At 43.7% G+C, this 20,880-nt stretch overlaps 1 protein-coding gene across 4 annotated transcripts in view; it reads right to left on the bottom strand.

Annotated features, from left to right (window-relative positions):
* Positions 1-3,813: 3,813 nt before the first annotated feature.
* SMYD3 (SET and MYND domain containing 3) overlaps positions 3,814-20,880 on the bottom strand; it is a 777,767-nt gene continuing 760,700 nt past the window's right edge. For all 4 annotated transcript variants that reach the window (XM_002717632.5, XM_051820811.2, XM_051820810.2 and 1 more), the window contains one exon: positions 3,814-4,136. In XM_002717632.5, the coding sequence (XP_002717678.2) occupies positions 4,035-4,136 (102 nt within the window). In that variant the 3' untranslated portion in view covers positions 3,814-4,034. The remainder of the gene's footprint in view (positions 4,137-20,880) is intronic.

A 20,880-nucleotide genomic window follows, 5' to 3' on the forward strand; every position in this document is an offset into this window, starting at 1 on the left:
CCTGCAAGTAATGAAACATTTCTATGTGTGTCTCTCCTAATCATTAAAGCACTCTTCATCTTAAAGATCCTAAATTAAAACAGGAGCCATCTGGAAGATCCCAATACCCAGAGATGATACAAACTGAGAACCACAAACAATAACCATAGTTACAGACTATTTGAGTTTTAAAAAGGAAAGAAAAGGTGATGTCTTGGGCTACACCTTTGAGAATGGATGAATTGAGATGGAGAAGAAAAGGAATTTATTCAGTGTTACCAAGTCAAGGGAATGGCAGGGAAAAAGGAATAATCCAGGATATCTGGATGGAGAGACTACATCTAGCTAGAGTGGCAGGTGCAGGCGAGAATCATGAAATCCAAGACCCTACGGTTTGAGGCCATGAATGCCAGTCTGAAGAATGGACTTCGGGTGGCAATGGGGAGCCACTCCTAGTTTTTGAGCCGAGGAGTTACAAGAGGAAATGAAGCAGGTATTTTCAGATCACTAGTCTGGCAGCTGTGCTGGTAGGATGACAGGTGAGACTTGCGAGTCTCTGCAGTAGTTGAGGAATGAGTGCTGGCAGTCTGCTAAGGGACTGGGAATGGTAAGAAGCAAAAAGGCTGAAATTTTAAAAGCCCTTCAGAGGACAGGCAGCATCGATTCCCTTGATAAAGAAGAAAAATCGATGACTGAGTTTGTGCTGAAGAGCGGAAGGACCGTGACGGTGCTGAGCTGAACAGGGAAGGCACTGAATTGGTTTTGAATATGTTGACTTTAAGCCAACAGAATTTTAAGGCTTATGAACCTCAGAAAGCCAAGACAGCATCTCAGTTTTGGAGTGTTGCTGGTCCTTCTCCTCAACCAGTTCAATCTCTTACAGACCTGAGGGGAAAGGAAGATTCCAGTTTCTTCCAGAGGCTTCCATCAATGATTGCACGTCATGAGGATTTTATGACGTGCCATAGATAATTCCCCCAATCTTCTCCCTGTGGAATCCCAGTGGGCTACTCTGACTGAGTACAACATCAACTCCCGATTGAGCCAGAAAAGAATCTTCGAGACAGAATGCAAGGGCAGGCTCCCACGTATGGAATTTCTCTTCCGCCCCGCAGTGAAGCCTGCCTGTGGTCTGTGGCTGTCTGGTGCTCTGGCCTGAGCAGAAGCCAGGCCCTCAGCATCCATTGCGAGCAGGCTTTCCAGGCAGCCTTGCTCCCTTGCACTCCTGGCACTCATGTGGCACGGCTATAAATTATGCCCAGCGTGTTCATTTTCAGTTTAAATGTGTTCTCATCCCAGAGGAGCAACTAATGGCGTCAAGTTACTGATGTGAAAAAAGCCTGCCGCTACAATGACTATGGATTAATGAAATCGCAGTCGCCGAGGCTGGGGTGGCAATAAATCGTCAGCTGCTGGTGACACGGCTTTCAAATTATGTACTCCATCCCTTTCCCCCTCTCCAAAATTATTTTGCTGTAAAGTTGTTTGGTAAACGTTTACCTGGCTTAAATGTTTGCTTTCTATTAAAAGTTGATAGAAGCAGGGCCTCTTCCTCTTAGGAAACTGGAAGCCGCTAAGAGGGATTTAAAAAGCCTATCATGCTTTCTCTAGGAGGCGTGAAGGCAAATCTCTTAATCCAGGATCATCACTGACTGATAAATTTCATTCAGAAAATTGGCAAACACAGAGTTCTGTCAGTGAACTCTTCTCATTGGGCAGGGAAGTTACTATCCAACCTTTCTTAATGGATTTTGTTGTTGTTTTTCTATTGAATTTCAGAAAAGGTAGCAAAGTAATTCCACCCATGTTTCCGCATAGCAGCAAGTCTATTTTTCATTTGACAAAGGACCCCAGGGATTTCAGTGATAGACACAGGAGTCGGATCCCAAGCAAACTGTCTTTGTTTTTCTAGGAGAATGGTTTATCGATTTCATCATATTCATGAAGTGTTCCAAAACACCAAAAAGGTTTAGGGCTACCCTGCTGACTGCATCCATGGCTACAATTTCCTCCACTCCACATACCCATGCCTTGGCAATGGGGCTTCAGCTCATCCTATTCGGAAAGAGGAGTATTTTCTCCATTCCTTGTTAGCAAACATAATGCACGAAGACGTGAAAAGCACTTGTACATCAGGGTTTGCCGACTTACTGTGCCTGGAACTCTGCAGCCATGCGATCAAGGCTGGGCTCCCCTAATGAGCTACATGCACCAGGCAGTCTCCCTTCCCCAGCTGATCCACCCAACTGCAGACAATGAGTGAGCCCAAAGAAACCAGCAACACCTGGCTCAAACCAGAGACCTGTTCAGCTCAAACTGCTGACCTCCTGAATTAGGAACTAAATCAGTGTTATTTTGAGTCACTCATCTCTGGAGCAGTCTGTTATATAAAAGCTGACACAAGTGCTGTCCAGTGTGTGTTTGGAAGATGATGGCACGTCTTACTCAGTCTTTGTATTCTCTTTTCCCAAGAACACAGAAACCACTCCGTATGTCTCTGTTGAACTGGGTAGAACTGGCATCTCAAAAGGACAGAGTGAGTCCCTCTCTGGGTCAGCCAGTAAATTGGGAGGGATTCCAGGGCACCTGGCCCCAGGGCTCAGTTTCCTGACTATAAAATGGGGCTTTCCAAATACCTACCTTGTTGTGCTATTGTGGCTCTGAGAGACAGTGCAGGTTTTAGAGGTGTGCCCGATGCATGGCAGATGGTTGCTCAAGCAGAAGCAAGCTCATGAAAAGGCTGTGGAGCTCACAGGGTGTCGCGCATGTGCTGATGGTCAAAAGCAGTCAGCAGGTGCTCAGCACGTGCACTCCAGTCCCCAGGTGTCCACTTTCTCTGCTGCGAAGCAAGGCTGGCGTCTTCACCCTCAAGCCGACGTCCGTGAGTCATTCTGATGGCACTGGCTGCCACGGTGCTACCACATGGCCTGAGGATTTGCCAGTCCCTCTGGGAGGGGTGGGGAGAGCTTGAGAACAGGACTGAGCAATGTGGGCTGCTGCCCTGCATCCTGCTATCCCCCTCTCGTCTTCTCATTTGCAAAATAAATGTGGAAGATGGCGTGCTCTGTAAGCAGCCTAAAGGCTGCAGGGATCCAAGGGCTTCAGTTACTACCAGTCTCATCTAAGCATGAGAGAACACTGCTCACAGCATCACTGAGCCATAAAAGAATTTATTGATTTATTTTGGGAGGAGGAAAAGAAAAGATTTTCTGTATTTGTCTGAGGCAGAAAAAGTGGCCAAAGAATTGGGAACTAATAAAGAGGAGAAAGAAAAGAAAGCAAGGGTGATGTGAGCTAGTATGCTACGACCTGGCTTACTGTAGGATAAATGCGAGTATCATGTTATGCATATCACACAAAGAACCACAGATTTGGGAATTACAGGGAAAAAACTGCAAGGGAGAGGAAGTATGACATACACAAAGAGTTCTAAAATGCACACAGGAAAGATTTGCAAAGAGCCATGAAGCATTCACAAACATTTTTTGCATTAAGATTTCCTATTATTTTTCTAATAACATTTGAAATGACTTCTTTCCAGGATTTAGGATAAAACTTCTTGAAAATGTATTTAGAAGTAAACAATGGACATAAACATCATTTATCACAAAGAACAGAAACAACAGTCTCAAAATTCTGTTTCTTGCCAAAACAGTAAGTTTTTGCTTAGAAGCAAATGTGAAAACAGTGACTTTTATTAAATTATCCCTACATGTGACCAAAAAGAAAGTTATAACTTATTCTGTCATGCTTTTATTAACATTTTCTATCTTGAGTGTAGATATCTTAAACATTAAAACCACCAACGAGTGAGCAAAGAAAACAATTACTAGGTGGGAATTCAACAATTCATTAGTATTTATTGTAATCGTGCTGGTCTACAACTAAGGATTCTCATAGTTTGCAAACTACATGTCTGTTTTATTTACCTACATAAACACAGAACAGCATTTCCTGTAGGGGAGGGTCACACAAGAAACAGGGTATGGAGTGCGTGACCTCAGTAAGGCATCCGAAAAAGGTGTGTAAGCCGTCTCTCCCTCTGACGAGTTTTCCTAGGACGCTCTTATGTTGGCGTCGCATTCTTCTAAGAGGAGAATCAGATCTTCAATCAGGCTGTGTTCTCTGCCATGGGTCACTCTCATGATATCAAAAGCCTAAAGAGAAAGGACAAAAGTTGGATTAGACCTAAGCAGGTGGGCTTTGGCCTGCTCCTCATCTTGTGCCTGTGATGCCTGGCGCCTAGCGAACCCTACAAGTCTAGTCTACAGGGTGAGCAGTCTCTTGCAGGCTCACAGCACTGGGATTCTCTGAGACAATATGAAATGACAAGGTGACTGCTGGATATAGCCTATGGCAAGTTAACTCACTACTTGAGTTATACAAGCCCCAGTAACCAACAATTATCTTCAGGAATTATTAGTACACAGGACTGGTGGGTAGTTAGATTTAAAAAGAGCTACAAAAATGATTAAGTCATATGAAAGATGAACTATCGGCTGGCGCCGCGGCTCACTAGGCTAATCCTTCACCTGCAGTGCCAGTACCCTGGGTTCTAGTCCCGTCGGGGCACCGGATTCTGTCCCAGTTGCTCCTCTTCCAGGCCAGCTCTCGGCTGTGGCCCGGGAGTGCAGTGGAGGATGGCCCAAGTGCTTGGACCCTGCACTCGCATGGGAGACCAGGAGAAGCACCTGGCTCCTGGCTTTGGATCGGAGGCCCTTTCTCTATGTCTTTCTCTTTCACTGTCTAACTCTGCCTGTCAAAAACAAACAAACAAACAAAAAAACAAAAACAACAACAACAAAAAAGATGAACTATCAAGCTGCCACCTTCCCTTCCTTCCTTCCTTTATTTCTTTCTTTGTAAAGTAAAATACTTTCTTTCTAAAGTATTTCTGAAATATGGGCAGGCTTGTGACTACCTCAATAACAGAGTACAGTAGAAGTAAAGCTACTGACTTTTCCTTTTTAAAAGATTTATTTCTTTATTTGAAATTCAGAGTTACAGAGGGGAAGAGACAGAGAAAGAGTGCGCTTCCATCTGTTGCTTCACTCCCCAGATGGTCTCAACAGCTGGAGCTGTGCCAAATGGAAGCCAGGAGCCAGGAGCTTCTTCTAGGTCTCCCACACGGGTAGCAGAGCCCCAAGCACTTGGGCCATCTTCTGCAGCTTTCCCATGCACATTAGCAGGGTGCTAGATGGGAAGCAGAGCAGCCAGGACTCAAACTGACCCCCTTCTGGGATGATGGCAGCACTGCGGGCTGTGGTTTTACCCACTATGCTACAATGGCAGCCCGAAAGCTACTGACTTCTTAGGTTAGGTCAGAAAGGCCACACAGCCTCTGCCTACTCACCAGTGTGTCTGCTCCTAGAACCATGAGCTTCCTGCCATGAGGAAGCCCCAGGCAATGGACACATCATGTGTAGGGACTCTGCCTGGCAGTCCTAGCTGAGCTCATCTTTTAAGTCATCCCAGCCTAAGTACCACACATGCGCATAAAGATGCCTCAGAAGATTCCAGGGCCCAGCCAGCAGACAACCAGATGTAAATTCAGATAGTGTGTTCTTCCAGATGCAACGGCAGAGACCGTAGAGAAGAAAGGCATTCTTATCGTGCTCTGACCAGTTTCCTCACCCACAGAATCTGTGAGCATCAGTTGGGGGCTGTCTTGCTCCACTGGATGTAGTTCATTAAATGTAGGGCCAATTGTTATTTGTTAGGGCAATAAATAAGCCAGAACTCTCTCAAAAATAGTTTCTGTAATAAATGTTAGAAATAAACAATGTCATCCTGTGCTTCCGAAACATGGGCTGAGGTGGGATGGGGAAAAGAAGGAGCTAGAGCCACTGCATTCAGTGTGGAACGCGCCCTGTGGACACGTTCAGGCAGGACTCTGGTGGCTGTGCGGCATCTAGCCAGGGGCCTGGCAGGTAGCGTCCAGGCTCGCAGTGCTGGACGCACCAGAGCATCCACTGGGGACCTTCAGAAGAGACACTAGAGCCCCAGCCCCACAGACGATGAACCGGCACCTGCTCTGCGGGAGTAAGGTCTGGGCTCCAGCAGATTCTAAAGTGCCCGCGGGGTTGAGAACTATTCACACCGCAACTATCAACAAATAATTCAAATCAAGTAATAAATCATTATTTAATGTCCACGTATAGCCAGCATAACGACTGGGCACCACAGTCTGGGCACCATTCTTATGGTTGTATACAATTAATCCCATCGTGCTTTTAGAATATTATTTACTAAATCACTCTTGGACATTCAGATCACTTTCAGTTGTTCACCATGGTTTGGTTTAAATCTGCCAGCACATGAGGTCTGTTTCTTCGCTTTGTTTTTGCCTCTGTTGAATATGTGTTTAGGATAGATTCCTCCAGGTGGAATTCTTGGCTCTGAACATCCTTGAGGCGGCGGAGAGTTTAGAGCTGGGAAGCACGTTTGTGGTCACATAGTGAGACTCACTTCTACAGAGGAGGACTGAGGCCCAGGGGGACAAAGTGCTCGGCTCAATAAATGCTTTCAACTTGCATTCCTGCCTTTTTTGCCTCTTTAAAAATGTCCCTTTAAGGCTGGTAGAAAGGAAAACACACAGATGAAGGAGGTCTAGACTTAAGCTGCTGAGACAAGGAGAACAGAGGCATGGAGGGAAAAGCTTACCATGTCACATCCCGATTTCAGTGCGGGGGCGAGAGCTCTACACACAGAGCCCCCTTGTGACCCAATGCCCTGTACACCAGAGCTGCCAAGTCCACAGGAAGGGGGGACTAAGATGCACTGAGCCTGCCTTGTGGTGCCCAGTGTCTTGTTACTTGTGTTTGCAAGTAACCCTGATAGGAGGGCTGGGTTGGGCACAGCCCCCACGTTGCAGGCAGCCAAACCCTGTGAGCACCTTCTGGGCAGAAGATTAAAAACAACTGCCTGCTGCCATCTGGGGAACACACACCTCACTGCCTACTCTTCGCTGCGCTACCTTGGGTCTGTTCTGGATGCATAAGCTCCGAGGCAAAGACCCGTTGTAGAGAGGAGGGGTTCCTCGGATCAGCAGGGTCCTTCATGAGAAATTCTCTTCCTTGAAAGCGGTTTTCTTCCCTTCTACCCCACAGAGAGCCAAATGTGCGTGTGATCTGGCAAAGGAGGAAGAATGCGCCAGAAACTCACCTGAGGAACTCTGTAGACAGAGACATAAACCCTTAGCCCTGAAAAAAATTTTTTTAATGGCCAGGCCTACGCTGAGAGTTCTCCCACCCTCCTGTCCTCACAGGCACCCTGTGCGGCTGAGGGCGGCCTGGGTTCTCAGGAGAGCTCCCACGCCAACTTCCTTTTGTGGCCTCCAGGTTACATTTCCCCAGGTTCCTCACCTGGAGAACAATGTGAGCTTCGTCAAGACTTGATCCAGCGGCTAACTGACAAAGCCATCTTCTTATCAGTGATGATAAAAGGTTCACTTGCATGTTTTCAGACATATTTTTTAACTCCAATCTTCCTTCCTTGTTACTTTCCTTCCAATTCTACTTGTAAGTTTCACTTTCTCCCCCTTGGCAGAATCAACAGTAACGTCTTCTCTCCTCTAGGGCCAAGGTAATCCCTGTTGATACAGAGTCTTCCTGTCCACCTAACGGGCAGACCTGACCACCTTAGGGAGTGGCAGATGCCCAAGTGTCAGCAGGATGCAGCCAGCCTCACAGTCACTCTGGAATTGCAGAAGTAGAAGCCTCAGGCCTCACACCCACCTCCCAGCCTGCTTCCTTCAGGCAGGGCACAAAGACCACCCAGCAACGCTCTCCTTGTGGAAACAACTGCTTCTCAAGGCCACCTGGCTTGTGTGACCTCTCTTTCAGGATTCAACGCAGTATCCACCCATGGCTGCACTGCACAGTCTCCACTTGCAAACAGCCTGCAGTGACCAAGGCGAGGAAGCAGAGGTTCTGATGGACAAGGTTCCAAGGTACTCTAAGGGGCCACAGGGATCTTCCTAGTCAAGACACTGCTGGCTCATCTCACGTTCTCTTATTTGGTGGTGAATGTGGCACTGGAGGCAAAGGTAGGGTAGGGGTGTGTGCTGGTAAGATCTACGATGCTAACATTAGAGGGTCATCTGGTTAGACACAGAGAGGAAATGGATACTGATGCGAGCAGAGGACTAACTTCAAGAGAAGTTTTAAAAATCTACATTATTTGTCTAAAAACTGGAGCTGGATGTGATTAATAATACTATAATTTTCTCAGTGATGGAGTGACTGCTTTGTGTGTGTATGAGAAAAAGAGAGAGAGAGAGAGATGATTTGACATGCCGGCTAGACAGAGTTAGAGCCCTAGGTGTCACCTGGACCCACAGGTGAGCTGGGCAGTTTCCAGGGATGACAGAAGAGCCCTGTGCGTCTCCTGGCACGACCCTCCAGCCCAGCAGGAATATGAGGAGGGCTTCCCCTCACCACACCACCCTGCTGCAAATAAAGACCCAGTAATCTCAGACAGACGAGAGCAACTGTTTCCAGCAGCTCTGTGTCTCTTCCTTCGGCCCCTCCCACACGCCACACACATGCATGTGACCGAGGACGATTCTGGTTTAATTTCCTGCGGCAGCATACAAAACAGATTAAGGAAATATAAAATCAGAGCCAGCTTGTGTTGGGAAAAGCTTATCTCTTTCCATTAAATTTTATTTTTTTAATGGTAGCATTTAAAGAGAGCCTGCACATAATCTTTCACGGAGGGCTCCCTTGAAGCTCCCTGGGGAGTGCTGCACCCGCACACAGACTCCAAATGTCACACGAGGAATGGCAACGTAGACTGACCGCCACACGACAGGCACGCGGCTCTCTCGGGAATAGAGGGGTCCCCAGAAATGACTTACATCCCATCCGTCTTTTTTGTAAGTAATTTCAGAATTGTAGCCATATATTAAATAAAATGAATTAAGTCTAATAGTGATTTAAAATTGGAAACAATATAGCTTTCATATTAATTTTTAATACAAATATATTAAGCTTATCAAGGATCTCATATACTTTCTACGGTGAGCCTGCAGAATCCAATAAATGAGTTCCCCAAGCATGATTAAATATGGATATAAAACCAGAGGAAACACTATATGCATGATAAGAACCTCTGGCATCAGATCGCAACAAGGAAAAATGCAAGCACATTTTCTCATGCCCATCTCAGAGTGAACGAAGACAGGGGAGGGCAGGTCTAGGGCATTCCAAATGGGCAATGGAAGAAGCACCAGCCCAGACACATTATGCAGCTCCAGAGCCACAAAAAGCTCTTGATAAAGGGTAGCAGAGAATCTCAAAGGCTCTGATGACCTCTCTGGGCTCAGCAGCACCCCTGCTGACCCCACTCCACTCTACCTCTCGAATAATTCTCCAAGTATAGATTCCAAAGGAGGGATCTGCCCTCCAGGGAGGGAGGATTTTCTTAGAACATCCATCTATTCATTCACTGAATATTGTCTGAGCAGCTGTAGCAATTAAGATTTGGCCCTTGCCCTGCAAAGAGCCCTGGCACAGTCAGGCAGACAGAATTAACTACCAGATCATTACAGTGGAACAATGTGGATTAAAGACCTGCAAAGTGCTGGGGTGTCCAAAGGAGGAAGGGACGGGGGAAGCCAGGAAATCCTCAGGAGGAGTTGCAGATATGATGAATTCAGTCTTGTGACTTTCAGGGCGTAGTAACTATCCTAGAAAAATTTGCTGTTGTGCCACCAAGTTTAATCTACTAATGCCAATGAATATTAACTGAGCATCTGAGAGACCCTGAAGAAATCATGTTTCCTCCCTGAGCCTCAGTTCCCTCAACTGAATAACCAGGAGACTGAACAACCCAGGTCCTAATGTGCTGTATGATGTACCATGCCAGACACAGAACTAGGAAGAATAAATTTAGGGTTATTTCCAATTATTGATTTCTAATTTAATTTCATTGTGCTCAGGGAATTTACTTTTATATTTACTGAGATTTGTTTTATGCCTCAGAATATATTCTACCATGGTATATGTTCTGTGTTAGTTGAAAAGTATACGTGTGTGTGTGTGTACGTGTGTGTGTGTGTGTGTGTGTGTGTTCATTCTGCATTCTGGGGTAGAATGCTTTATAAATGTCAGATTCTACTGATTACTGGTGTAATCAATTCTTCTGTATCCTTGCTACTTTTCTCTCCAGTTGTTCTATCAAGTATGGACAGAGGCTTTTTAATATTCCCAGCTATACTTTTGGTTTTGTTTATTTTGTTTATTTTGATTCCATCAGTTTTTTCCCTATGGCTTGCAACTGTGTGTGATCTAGTACTACTGTATCTTCTTCAAAGACTGCCACTTTTTCGCATATAATATCACTCCATCTACAGTAACATTTTCATTGCTCTGAAGTCTACTTTATGTGATATTAACACAGCCACTCCAGCTTTCTTTTGACTGTGCTTTCACACTATACTTTTTACAACCCTTTACTTTTAGCCTGCCTATATCATTATATTTAGAGTTTCTTATAAACAGCATACAATTGGGTCATTTAAAAAAAAAATCTGTTCCACAAATGTCTTCTAATTGATACATTGAGATAATGACTTGTTGTTTACACAAACTACTTATATAATTTATGATATAAATACATTAGAGTTTAAGTTTACCATTTTATTGTTTTCTGTTTGTTCTACCTTTTTTTTTTAATTTTTGGCTATTGTTTCTGTTTTCTTCTTCCGGCATTTCTGTGGGTTACTTGAACATTTCTTAGAATTTTGTTCTACAGTTTTGGGTTTTTGCTTTTTGGTTTTGTTTTGCTTTGTTTTTTAGTATAACCCTTTATATGACTTTTAGTGGTTGCTCTCTCTAGGCCTCACATCATATATAAAAGACACATCTTATCTCACTGTACTGGTCTCATCATTTGACCAGCTCTAGCCAAGTGTATAAATGTTATTTTCCATCACACCCTTCATCTGCCCCCACTTGGAACAGAATTGTCCTAAATATTCCCACTGCATACATTTAGAACTACTTCAGCACGAGAATTTGTGCTCCATCTGTCAAACAAAGTAGAAAACTCAAGAGGAGAAATATATTTTACTTACCCATATTTGTGCTTATTCTGTTCTTCCTTCCTTCCTGGGGTCCAACACTACTTCTTCTATCATTTTCTGTTTACAGAATTTCCTTTAGTCATTCTTTCAGTGTTAGTCTCCTGGTGACAAGTTTTCTTTAGTTTTCCTTCATCCAAGAGTATCTTGATTTCCCTACTTTATTCCTGAAGGACATTTTGGCTGATTACAGGTTTTTGGGTTAATAGTTCTTAGCATTCAGTAGTTGAAAAAAAGCTTTACTTGCATCTGACCTTCTTGGTTTCTGATGAGAAAATCATTATCATTCAAAATGTTTTTCTCTTGTAGATAAGCTATCAGATTTTATTTTTGTCTTTTGTTTTATTTGAGTATGAGAGTCTTAGTGCAGATTTCTTTGACTTTATCTTTTTGAGGTTCACTTAGTTTCCTGAATCTGCAAGTTTATGTTTTTTGACAAATTTTGGAAGTTTTATCTTTTTAAACAATTTAATTATGGTAAAATGCATGTAAATTATATAATTTATCATTTTAATCATTCCTTAAATATACAGTTTAGTGACATTAAATACACTCACACTGTTATGCAAGCACTTCTACTATTCATATCCAGAATGTCTGCATTATCCTATACTAAAATTGTATGCAGGTTAAATATTAACTTCCTGTCCTGCACATTCCCACTAGATGCTGCCAAGTGCTGCTCTACTGTCTTTATGTATTTGATCATTCTAAGTGCCTCATATAAGTGGAATAATGTTTGTCCTCCTCTGTCTGGCTTATTTCACTCAGCATAATACCTTCAAAGTTCATCTAAGTGTAGCATGTGTCAGAATTTCACTCCTTTTTAAATACTCTATAGTGTATCCACCCCAGTCTGAAGATGGCCTTTTCACCCTGTTGATAGTTTCCTTTGATGCACAAAAGCTTTTAATTTTGATGAAGTCGAAATTGTCTATTTTTTGCCTTTTGTTGCCTATGCCCTGGTGTCATATTAAAGAAATCACTGCCAAATTCAATGTCATACACCTTTCCCCCTATGCTTTTAGCTGGTTTTATAGCTTTAGCTGTTATATTAGGTCCTTGACCCATTTTGAGTTACTTTCTGCATAAAGTACAAGGTAAGGTTCCAATCTGCATTCTTTTGCATGTGGATATCAATTACAACACTATCATTTGTTGAAGAGATGGTCATTCCCCAATGAGTAATCTTGACGTCCTTGCTGAAAATCATTTGAACACTTGTGAAAGTTTTATTAATGTGCTCTTTACTCTATCCCACTGTTATTAATAGACTCTATTCCATTGATCTACATGTCCATATTTATGGTGGCAACACAGTCTTGAGCTTCTTTGTTGTACATTTTTAAAATTGAGATCTATGAATCTTTCATTTTTTTTCCCTTCTTTCTCCAGACCTTGGGCAGGGAGAAGACTGGGTGTGAGCTGAGGCACTCTGAAGTTCCAAAGGAATTTTTGGAATGGATCTTTCTATTTTTACAAACAAAAAGTCACTTGGATATTGATAGGGATGGCATTGAGTCTGTAGTTCACATTTTAATATTGTTTTCCAATCCATGAACATGATATGCTATTTTGTTTATTTATGTCTTAATATTTTTAAGTAATGTTTCATATTTTTTAGTGTATAAGTCATCTCTTTGGTTAATTCCTCATTATTTTATTTTGTGTGGTAGCATTACAAATGGAATACGTTTCTTATTTCCTTTCTGGATTCTTCACTGTCAGTGTATGATCTATGTATGTTGATTTCATACTCTGGTACTTTGCTGAATTCATTTATTAGTTTTAACAATTGTCCAGTGTGGAATCTTCAGAGTTTTCTGCATATAAGATCATGTCATCTGTGAGCTGACATTAATTATACTTCTTCCTTTCCACTTTGGATGCCTTCATCATTATTTCTTCAAGTATTTTTTCCACCCAACCCTCTTTCACTTCTCCTGGAACTCCAGTGTTGAGATCTTTTCTACTGATCCACAAGTCCCTGAGGCTTTGTTCACTTTTACATGGTTTCAGTCTTATTTTCCTCTCTGTTTTTCAGACTGGGCAGTTTCCTTTGTTCTTTCACAAGATCACCAATTTATTCTTCTGCTCTCCCTATTCTGCTGTCAAGCTTCATTCTGTTTATTTTGGTTATTGTGTTTATGAGTTTGTAAGCTTCTATTTGCCTCTTTTTTATTATTTCTTTACTGAGACTTTCTATTCTTCATTAGTTTTAAAGGTGTTTATAATTGTTCTTTGAAGCGTTTTTTATAATGGCCACTTTAAAACCTTCATTTGATAATTCTAACATTTCTGTTTTGTTGGGAGTTCGTCTCCCCATTGATTGCTTTCATTAAGACTGAGAGATAACTGGCACTCGGTATGATGAGCAATTTCTGATTGAAACACGGATAGCTTGAGTATTCTGTTATAAGATTATGACTTTCATTTAAACCTTCCTTTCTCTGGTATTACTCTGGCAGAAGAGGAGGGTGATACTTTGTTAATACCAGGTGGAAATATAAGTCCAAGTTTTCCATTTGGCTTTTCATGGCTACTGGACTTAAACTTCCTGGTAGGAATTTTCTGCTTATTTCCTTTAAAAGGGCTTAATCACCATGCTTGTACTTTACCCATTGTTTTCTTCCTATCTTCTTTCTCTTTTGGTTGAAAAACACACTTCTGAAACTAGTATTTTCTATGTGGAAGTTTGAAGTCTGTAAACCACAGAGCCAGGGGCTCCCAAACAACTCTTGGAAGGTGTCAATGACAATTACGTCACACCATCTCTGCATGCCTGCCTACCTTCCTTCTCTCCCTCCCACCTGGTCACGTCAGCTAAAGTGTGGCGATACACATTTGGAGGAGTGTTCTTTAACCTGGAAGCCACTGGACACTAAAGGCTTCAGAGGGCCTCTGGGGTCTCCTCGTCCATGGACTATACAACACGCATGTGATGTCTATTTTTCTCTTGTGAACCTGTGGTTTGTTACCAGATTCCTAAATAAGTACGTGATCAAAGAGGTGAAGAATCACAGTAGCAGATTAAGAAATGGGAACAACAGAAATGCATGCTCAAAACCAGCTACTGTAGGAACATGTAAATCTGGTTTTAGGCTGCACAGAGCCTAAGTGATTGGAGCTTTGGCTCTCTCTGGATGCACCAGAGTAGCTGGTAACTATGCAAAAAGGAAAGGAACAACATAGATTCGTGGCCTGCTCTCCCTGACCAGATTTAGGAAAAACTAAATAGATGCTGAAAACGTAAAAATGCTTTGAAAAATAGAAAGAAGTTAAAAAAAATAGTGCAAAAATATTAAATCTAGATTTTTTTTTTAAAAAAAAAGGTCACTGAGGAGAAAGAAGAATGACTTTTACAACCTGACTTCTGCTAAGAAAGCATTACTAACAAAGCAGCCACGCTGAAGCCGGGGTGAGGCAGCTCACAGCATACACAGCTCACAAAAAAGAAATAGGCATATTGACAAGACAGCCCAGATGGGGACAGTTATTCTTGAGATCCAAGAAATCAAATTAGTGGCAAACAAAATCCCTCCAAAATAATAAATGGAAAGAAATGAATGTAGACTAGAGACAAGAGAAAGCAAGAGACGCACACTGTGAAGGGATCCTAGGACTGTCCTGTGGCAGCAATGGTTAAGCATTTCAGCTGAGCCCAGTGGAGCTGGAAGTCTAAACCAAATCAGAGCTGGCTAAGTGGATTCCTTTCCTGGGGGAGCCTCCCGCCTAATTGAATCTGTAACCAATTTGTTTCTGAAGCTTCTCTGATTTCTGTTCCAAACTCAGGCTTTGAAAACCTTATTCAGGCTATTTCCTTCCACTATTTCCAGGGTTTGAGACAAGAAAGAAAACCTAGGGGGTACCCGTTTAAAGAGAACATCAGTTTCTTAAGGCAAAGAACGTAGCCTCCCTGTCCCCTGCTCTGAGTTCTGGAGTCCTGAGGAGGCTTGGAAAAGAGGCTTTCCTCTGCAAGGTCATGAAAAGACCTGGTCCATTAGCCAGAGCCAGAATAAGGCGAAAGTGGAGCTTTTAAAGTCCACTATCCACTAAAAAAAAATCATTCACTGGAGCACGTATCTAATAGAAGCTGCTGTGTTTGGGGCTTGTGTGTCTGGGTTAGACGTCACGAGGAGATACAAAAGGTAGACAAGAATGAGGGTAGCTTGAGGAATTCCCACTCATCTTGGGATGACCAAACACCACCGAGACTGCTGGGGAGCAGTTATACAACACCACTACTCAGCAGGAGAACAGCCACACAGCTACAAACACAAGAACCAATTAGTGGAAGAGTGACCAAAAAACTTCCTCAAACACTAATATAATAATCCATAACAGACTTGAATGCTGGAGACTGGTAAGTTCACCCTCATACCCCACCTTATTTACTTCTCAAAATGAGTCTATGGGACAGGCATTAACCTCATCTTACAAACAGGAGTTGGAGTTTTATCTGCATGGGGTTAATGAGAGCTAAGTATGGAAACTGGAGCCCCTGGAAACAGGACAGGGGCTCAGTACCTGTGCCTTCCTTGGTGCCAGGGTCTCCAGGAGGTTCTGAGTGAAAATAACTTTAGTGGGACCAATGTTGTGGCATAGTGGGTTAAGCCACAGACTGCAATGTCAGCATCCCATATGGGCCCTGTTCATGTCCCAGATGTTTCACTTTGATCAAGCTCCCTGATAATGGGCCTGGGAAAGCAGCAGAGGATGGCCTAAGTGCTTGGGACTGGAAGAAGCTCTTGGCTCCTGGCTTCAGCCTGGTGCAGCCCTTGCTGCTGCAGCCATTTGGGAAATGAGCCAGCAGGTGAAAATCTCTCCCCACCACCCCTTCCTGCCCCATAACTCTGCCTTTCAAATAAATAAAATAAATATTTAAGAAAAAAAATAATTTCAGCAAGGAACTCCAGCACCAATGAATTCCTTCTCTTGTACATTTGAGTGGCTACCATTACTGACTGACATCAGAGGCTCTGGATGCACACCGTGTGGGATTCATTGTTATCGATGCAGATGGAAATCTCTGTTTCAAATACTCATTTCCCAGGTGCTTTTCTGCCGGTGTGGCCCAGGTTGCTATGGTAACTGCCCAGGAGGCTGGTGGAAACTCTGCCCAGTGTGGCACTGGGAGAGAACACAGGCGAGCCTGGGGCAGAGCATGGCAAAAGTCCACCCTGAACTGTGTCCTCTCAGGGACACCCCTTAGTCTGACCTTGCACTTTGCAGTTAATGAAGGTCTCTGATTCTGTGAACTGTGGGCTTTGCTGGGGGTGCCACACATTTCTAGTCTGTCTGGGTCTCCTATGTGGGTGACAGGGGCTGGGGCACTTGGGCCCTCTTTCACTGCCTTCCCAGGTGCATCGATTGGGAGCAGAATCAGAGGTGGAGAAGGTGGGACTCGAACCAGCACTCAAATGAGATGCTGGTGCCACAGGTTATGGCCCAACCTGCTGCGCCATAATGCTAGCCCCTAGTCACAGTTGTAACTGACGAAATGATACTTTCACAAGTGCCATTTCAATCCTTGACCACTGTTGGTGGGGCTTGCTTCCCTGGCACATCTTCAGTCCCCAGCCTCTTTCCACAGATGCATGAAAGCTTTCCTCCTATGAAGGTTAATTGAGTTAACACCAGGTCTCATTCATCAAGAAATCAGTGGGTCACCATATGTTGGTGGTAAACCAGTGAATGTCTCTGAGAGTGAGGCTCTCCTTGTGGCATCAGCAGCTGCCCACACCAGATAACTGACCTTCTGCAAACATACTTATAGGGACTCCGGTGTTAAAAAGATACTGAATCTTCATAAAGCCAACTCCTTCCTTAGACTTTAAAATAAAATTCACTCGGGACTGGCGCCGCGGCGCAGTGGGTTAATCCTCCGCCTGCAGCTTCAGCATTCCATGTCGCTGCTCCTCTTCCAATCCATCTCTCTGCTATGGCCTGGGAAAGCAGTGGAGGATGGCCCAAGTGCTTGGGCCCCTGCACTCGCATGGGAGACCAGGAGGAAGCACCTGACTCCTGGTTTCGGATCAGCATAGCTCCGGCCATTGTGGCCATTTGAGGAGTGAACCAATGGAAGGAAGACCTTTCTCTGTCTCTCCCTTTCACTGTAACTCTACTCTCAAATAAATAAATAAAAAATCTTTAAAAAACTAAAACTCACTCCACAAAGGGTTCTTTCTGCCTTCACAGGCTATTTTGCATAAGAACACAGCAGTATAAGAAAAGAATGTAAAATATATTTTTCATATTGCATGTTAAAATAGTATTTTCAATATATAGGGTTAAATAGAATGGCACTTATATTAATTTCATTTATTTCTCTTTACTTTTTAAAATGTGGCCACCAGGAACTTTTTTTTAATTATACAAGTACATACCCCAGTTGGATCTCACTACTCTAGGCACTTCATAGCATGTGAAATAATGTCACTGAGAGAGAGGAGGAAAGGTCACTTCGACATTAGTGCCTCTAAGAGTTCTGGTACCTGGGACAGCACTGTGGCACAGTGGGTCAAGGTGCTGCATATGTTGCTGGAATTCCATGTCAGAGTGCCAGTTCCAGTCCTTGCTGATCTGCTTCCCATCTAGCACCCTGCTAGTGAGCCTGGGAGGCAGTAGGAATAACTCAAGTGCTGGATTGGGTTCCTGGCTCTTAGCTTTGGCTTGGCCTAACTCTGGCTGTGTGGCCACTTGGAAGGGAACCAGCAGATGGAAGATCTTTCTGTCACTCTTCTGTCTTTCAAATAAATAAATCTTTAAAAAATAAAAATAAAACTATATTCAGAGAGATTAAGTGACTTTTTTCAAGTCACAAAACTAGTAAATGATAGGCCTGGAACCTGAATTTAATGGCTTTCACTCTGTGCACTCTTTGTTTTCTTTCCTAAGATTTATTTATTTATTTGAAAGAATTAGAGAGAGAGAAGGAGAGGCAGAGAGAGAGAGAGAGAGAGAGAGAAAGGTCCTCCATCCACTGGTCTTTGCACTCTTTCTACTATCCCAAATTGCCAGGGGTACATATTTGTGTCATGGTTAATAACAACCTGGCAAGAATCTTGGTGACTTTTCTAGAGTCAAACAGGAAGTTTGGGCTAAGGCCAGAATTAATCCCAGGCCCTATGATAGACATTCCAAATATGCTCCAGTATTGGCAGCTATCAGGGTCCATGCTTGGGTTTCTTTGGTACTAAAGGCAGGAGATGTTAAGATGATTGCCAAGGGAAGCTTCTGGAAGAAGGGAGACAACCCCAGAAGAAGGGCAAGAGGATGACAAAAAAGTGAACTGGATATGAGCAGTGCAAAAGGGCATTAAGAGGAACACTGGAAAGATTGGTGATGGATGCACCATCATCCAAGGCCGTGGCATCCTCTCAGCCCATACCTACATGTCTGTCTACGTTTGTCCAGGCTTGTCTTTGCAGTTGAGGGTATTAATGACTCCTTCAAGAGTTTTGTACATAGCAGGGCCGGCATTGTGACACAGCTGGTAAAGCTGCTGCCTATGATGCTGACATCCCATATGGGTACTGGTTCGTGTCCTGGTTGCTCTACTTCCAATCCGGCACTTTGATAATGGCCTAGAAAAAGTGGCAGAAGATGACCCTAATATTTGGGTCCCTGGCACCCATGTGGGAGACCTGGATGAAGCTCCTGGCTTTAGCTTGGCTCAGTCCTGGCCATTGTGGCCATCTGGGGAGTGAATCAGGAGATGGAAGATCTTTTTCTCCCACCCCTTATACTGAATTTCAAATAAATAAATAAATCTTTAAAAAAAAAAGGAATTATGCACATAATGGCAATGACTAATGCCTCCACAAAAAACATTAGAGACCCAAGTCTTCTCTGATTTCTCTTGTACATATTCCTCTGAACTGGCATCAGGAATCCAGCCAGATCTGACGGGAGTTCTAGACAGTGAGTCTTACTGGAACAACTTATCGAGTACAGAGGAAAAGAGTGGATTCTATACTGACTTGTTCACATATCTGTCTCATCCATTAAGTTGTAAGGACAGTACTGGGTCTTATTCAGAGTAACAGAAGCCTGTACTTGAAATGTTGTGAACTAAACTGAACAAACTCTACCTGGCTCTGCCTCACTGTGCCCTTTAGACAACTCTTAAATGTCTCCAAGCCTCAGGCCCTTCATTTCTCAAAGAGGACTAAAAATGCCTGTCCCACAGACTTGTATCATTGCCATTTGTCCTGAAGAGCAAGAAAGATTATGCATGTACTAGCAGAAGTCACAGTTTCCAGTCTCATATAAAGGATTGGTTTGATCACCTATGAAACACTTGTTTGCAGATGACCCTGGGTAGTGAACATCACTATACTTAAGAAATTTCCTTGACATTATTTTTCTGTCAAAATTATGTAGGGAGCCTTCGACAAGTATTTTTTTCCTAGCGATCTACAGGCTGACAAGTACCAGCCAGACCAGAAAAAGGCAAGCTCTTCCTGAGACTGCAAGAGGGTGAGGTGTTCTTCCACTGGTGTGGGTAGCGATGCAGATAAACTAAAAAGGACAGGAAGAGCTGAGAGCCTTGAGGAAATCCTGTTGACCGTGGGCTGATTTCAATTAGAGATTAGGAAAAGGCACCGGAGCTGGATTTCAACAAAAATTAGCATTAGGGAATCTTATCCCTAAGAGTCTTTCAGGCATTTTTCATTTCTCTTATCTAGATATGAGTAGCTGCCCACGTTATGGGATCATCCAGCCAGCTCCTGGATACTTCCCAAGCAACCCTGAGACAGGGTCCAGTCCTGCCCTGGAGCTCTTCTGCAGAAAGGCGCTATGGCCCAGAGGACTCCATGAAAACAGCAACTGCTGTAGGACACCCCCCACCCAAACCGCCACCCTCCACAGTGCCTGGGCCAAATGAGCACATGAACACTCCTCTTCCAGAGCCAGGGACATGGAGAGGGAATTCTGCTAGGGTGGGAAGGCCAGGACAGACTCCCTAAGACGGGGAAAATAAGTATCACCCTTAAATGAGGCATTCAAACACTGACTCAGCCTCCCATTTGGTCTCTTGACATTCACTGCTAAGATTTTATCTCCTGTCTCATCCCCTACCTCCTTCCTCCCTCAAGTCCTTCCCTTCCAACAATGAATGCCTCCTAAATTCCATCTGCTTTGTATGACACTGAGCTGGTTACAACCACGAAGTCTCCTCGGGATGCTGGAGTGGGTGGGTCATCAGGCCAGCCAACTATGGGTGTGGCAGGATGAGCAGAGTTATAGGAGCACAGGGGAAAATGACTAGACTTTAATGGATCAGCAGAATTCTGGCAGGGCTAGGGTGTGGTGGAGGGGAGGGCATTGAAGGCAGAGGAAATAGCTTTGTAAATACTTGGGAGTGAGCAGTTCAGGTAAACAGGGCAATGGTGAACAGCACAGTGTGGAGAAGAAAGGAGGGAGGTGGGGAGGTGGGGAGAGTCTGGAGGTTGCCAGGGTGGATTGCAGATGGTCAAGGGTCTTGCCTAACAAGCCAAGGAGTATGGACTGTGCTCTGTGGGCAATGGGTGGGAGGCATGGAGAATGGCAATTTGTTCATTGTGGGCAGAATACAGGTGCAGTGCTTTTCTGAGACTGGCTAGTACCAATTTGCAAGAGTAATTGTTACAATTATCATGATTATTCAGAGCTGGTTGATTTTACATTGGTAGTTTTAATATCAATCATGGTGGGTATATTGATACCACAGAAATTGGCAAATATCACAAATCAGGGTTTTTTTCAGAGCTGTTGTTAAGCATTTATCAGCATGCCTGGGCCATGTGTGTGCGTACATGCTTGTTACACAT

This window comes from Oryctolagus cuniculus, chromosome 13 (assembly GCF_964237555.1).
Source record: "Oryctolagus cuniculus chromosome 13, mOryCun1.1, whole genome shotgun sequence".
Taxonomy (NCBI): Eukaryota; Metazoa; Chordata; class Mammalia; order Lagomorpha; family Leporidae; genus Oryctolagus; species Oryctolagus cuniculus.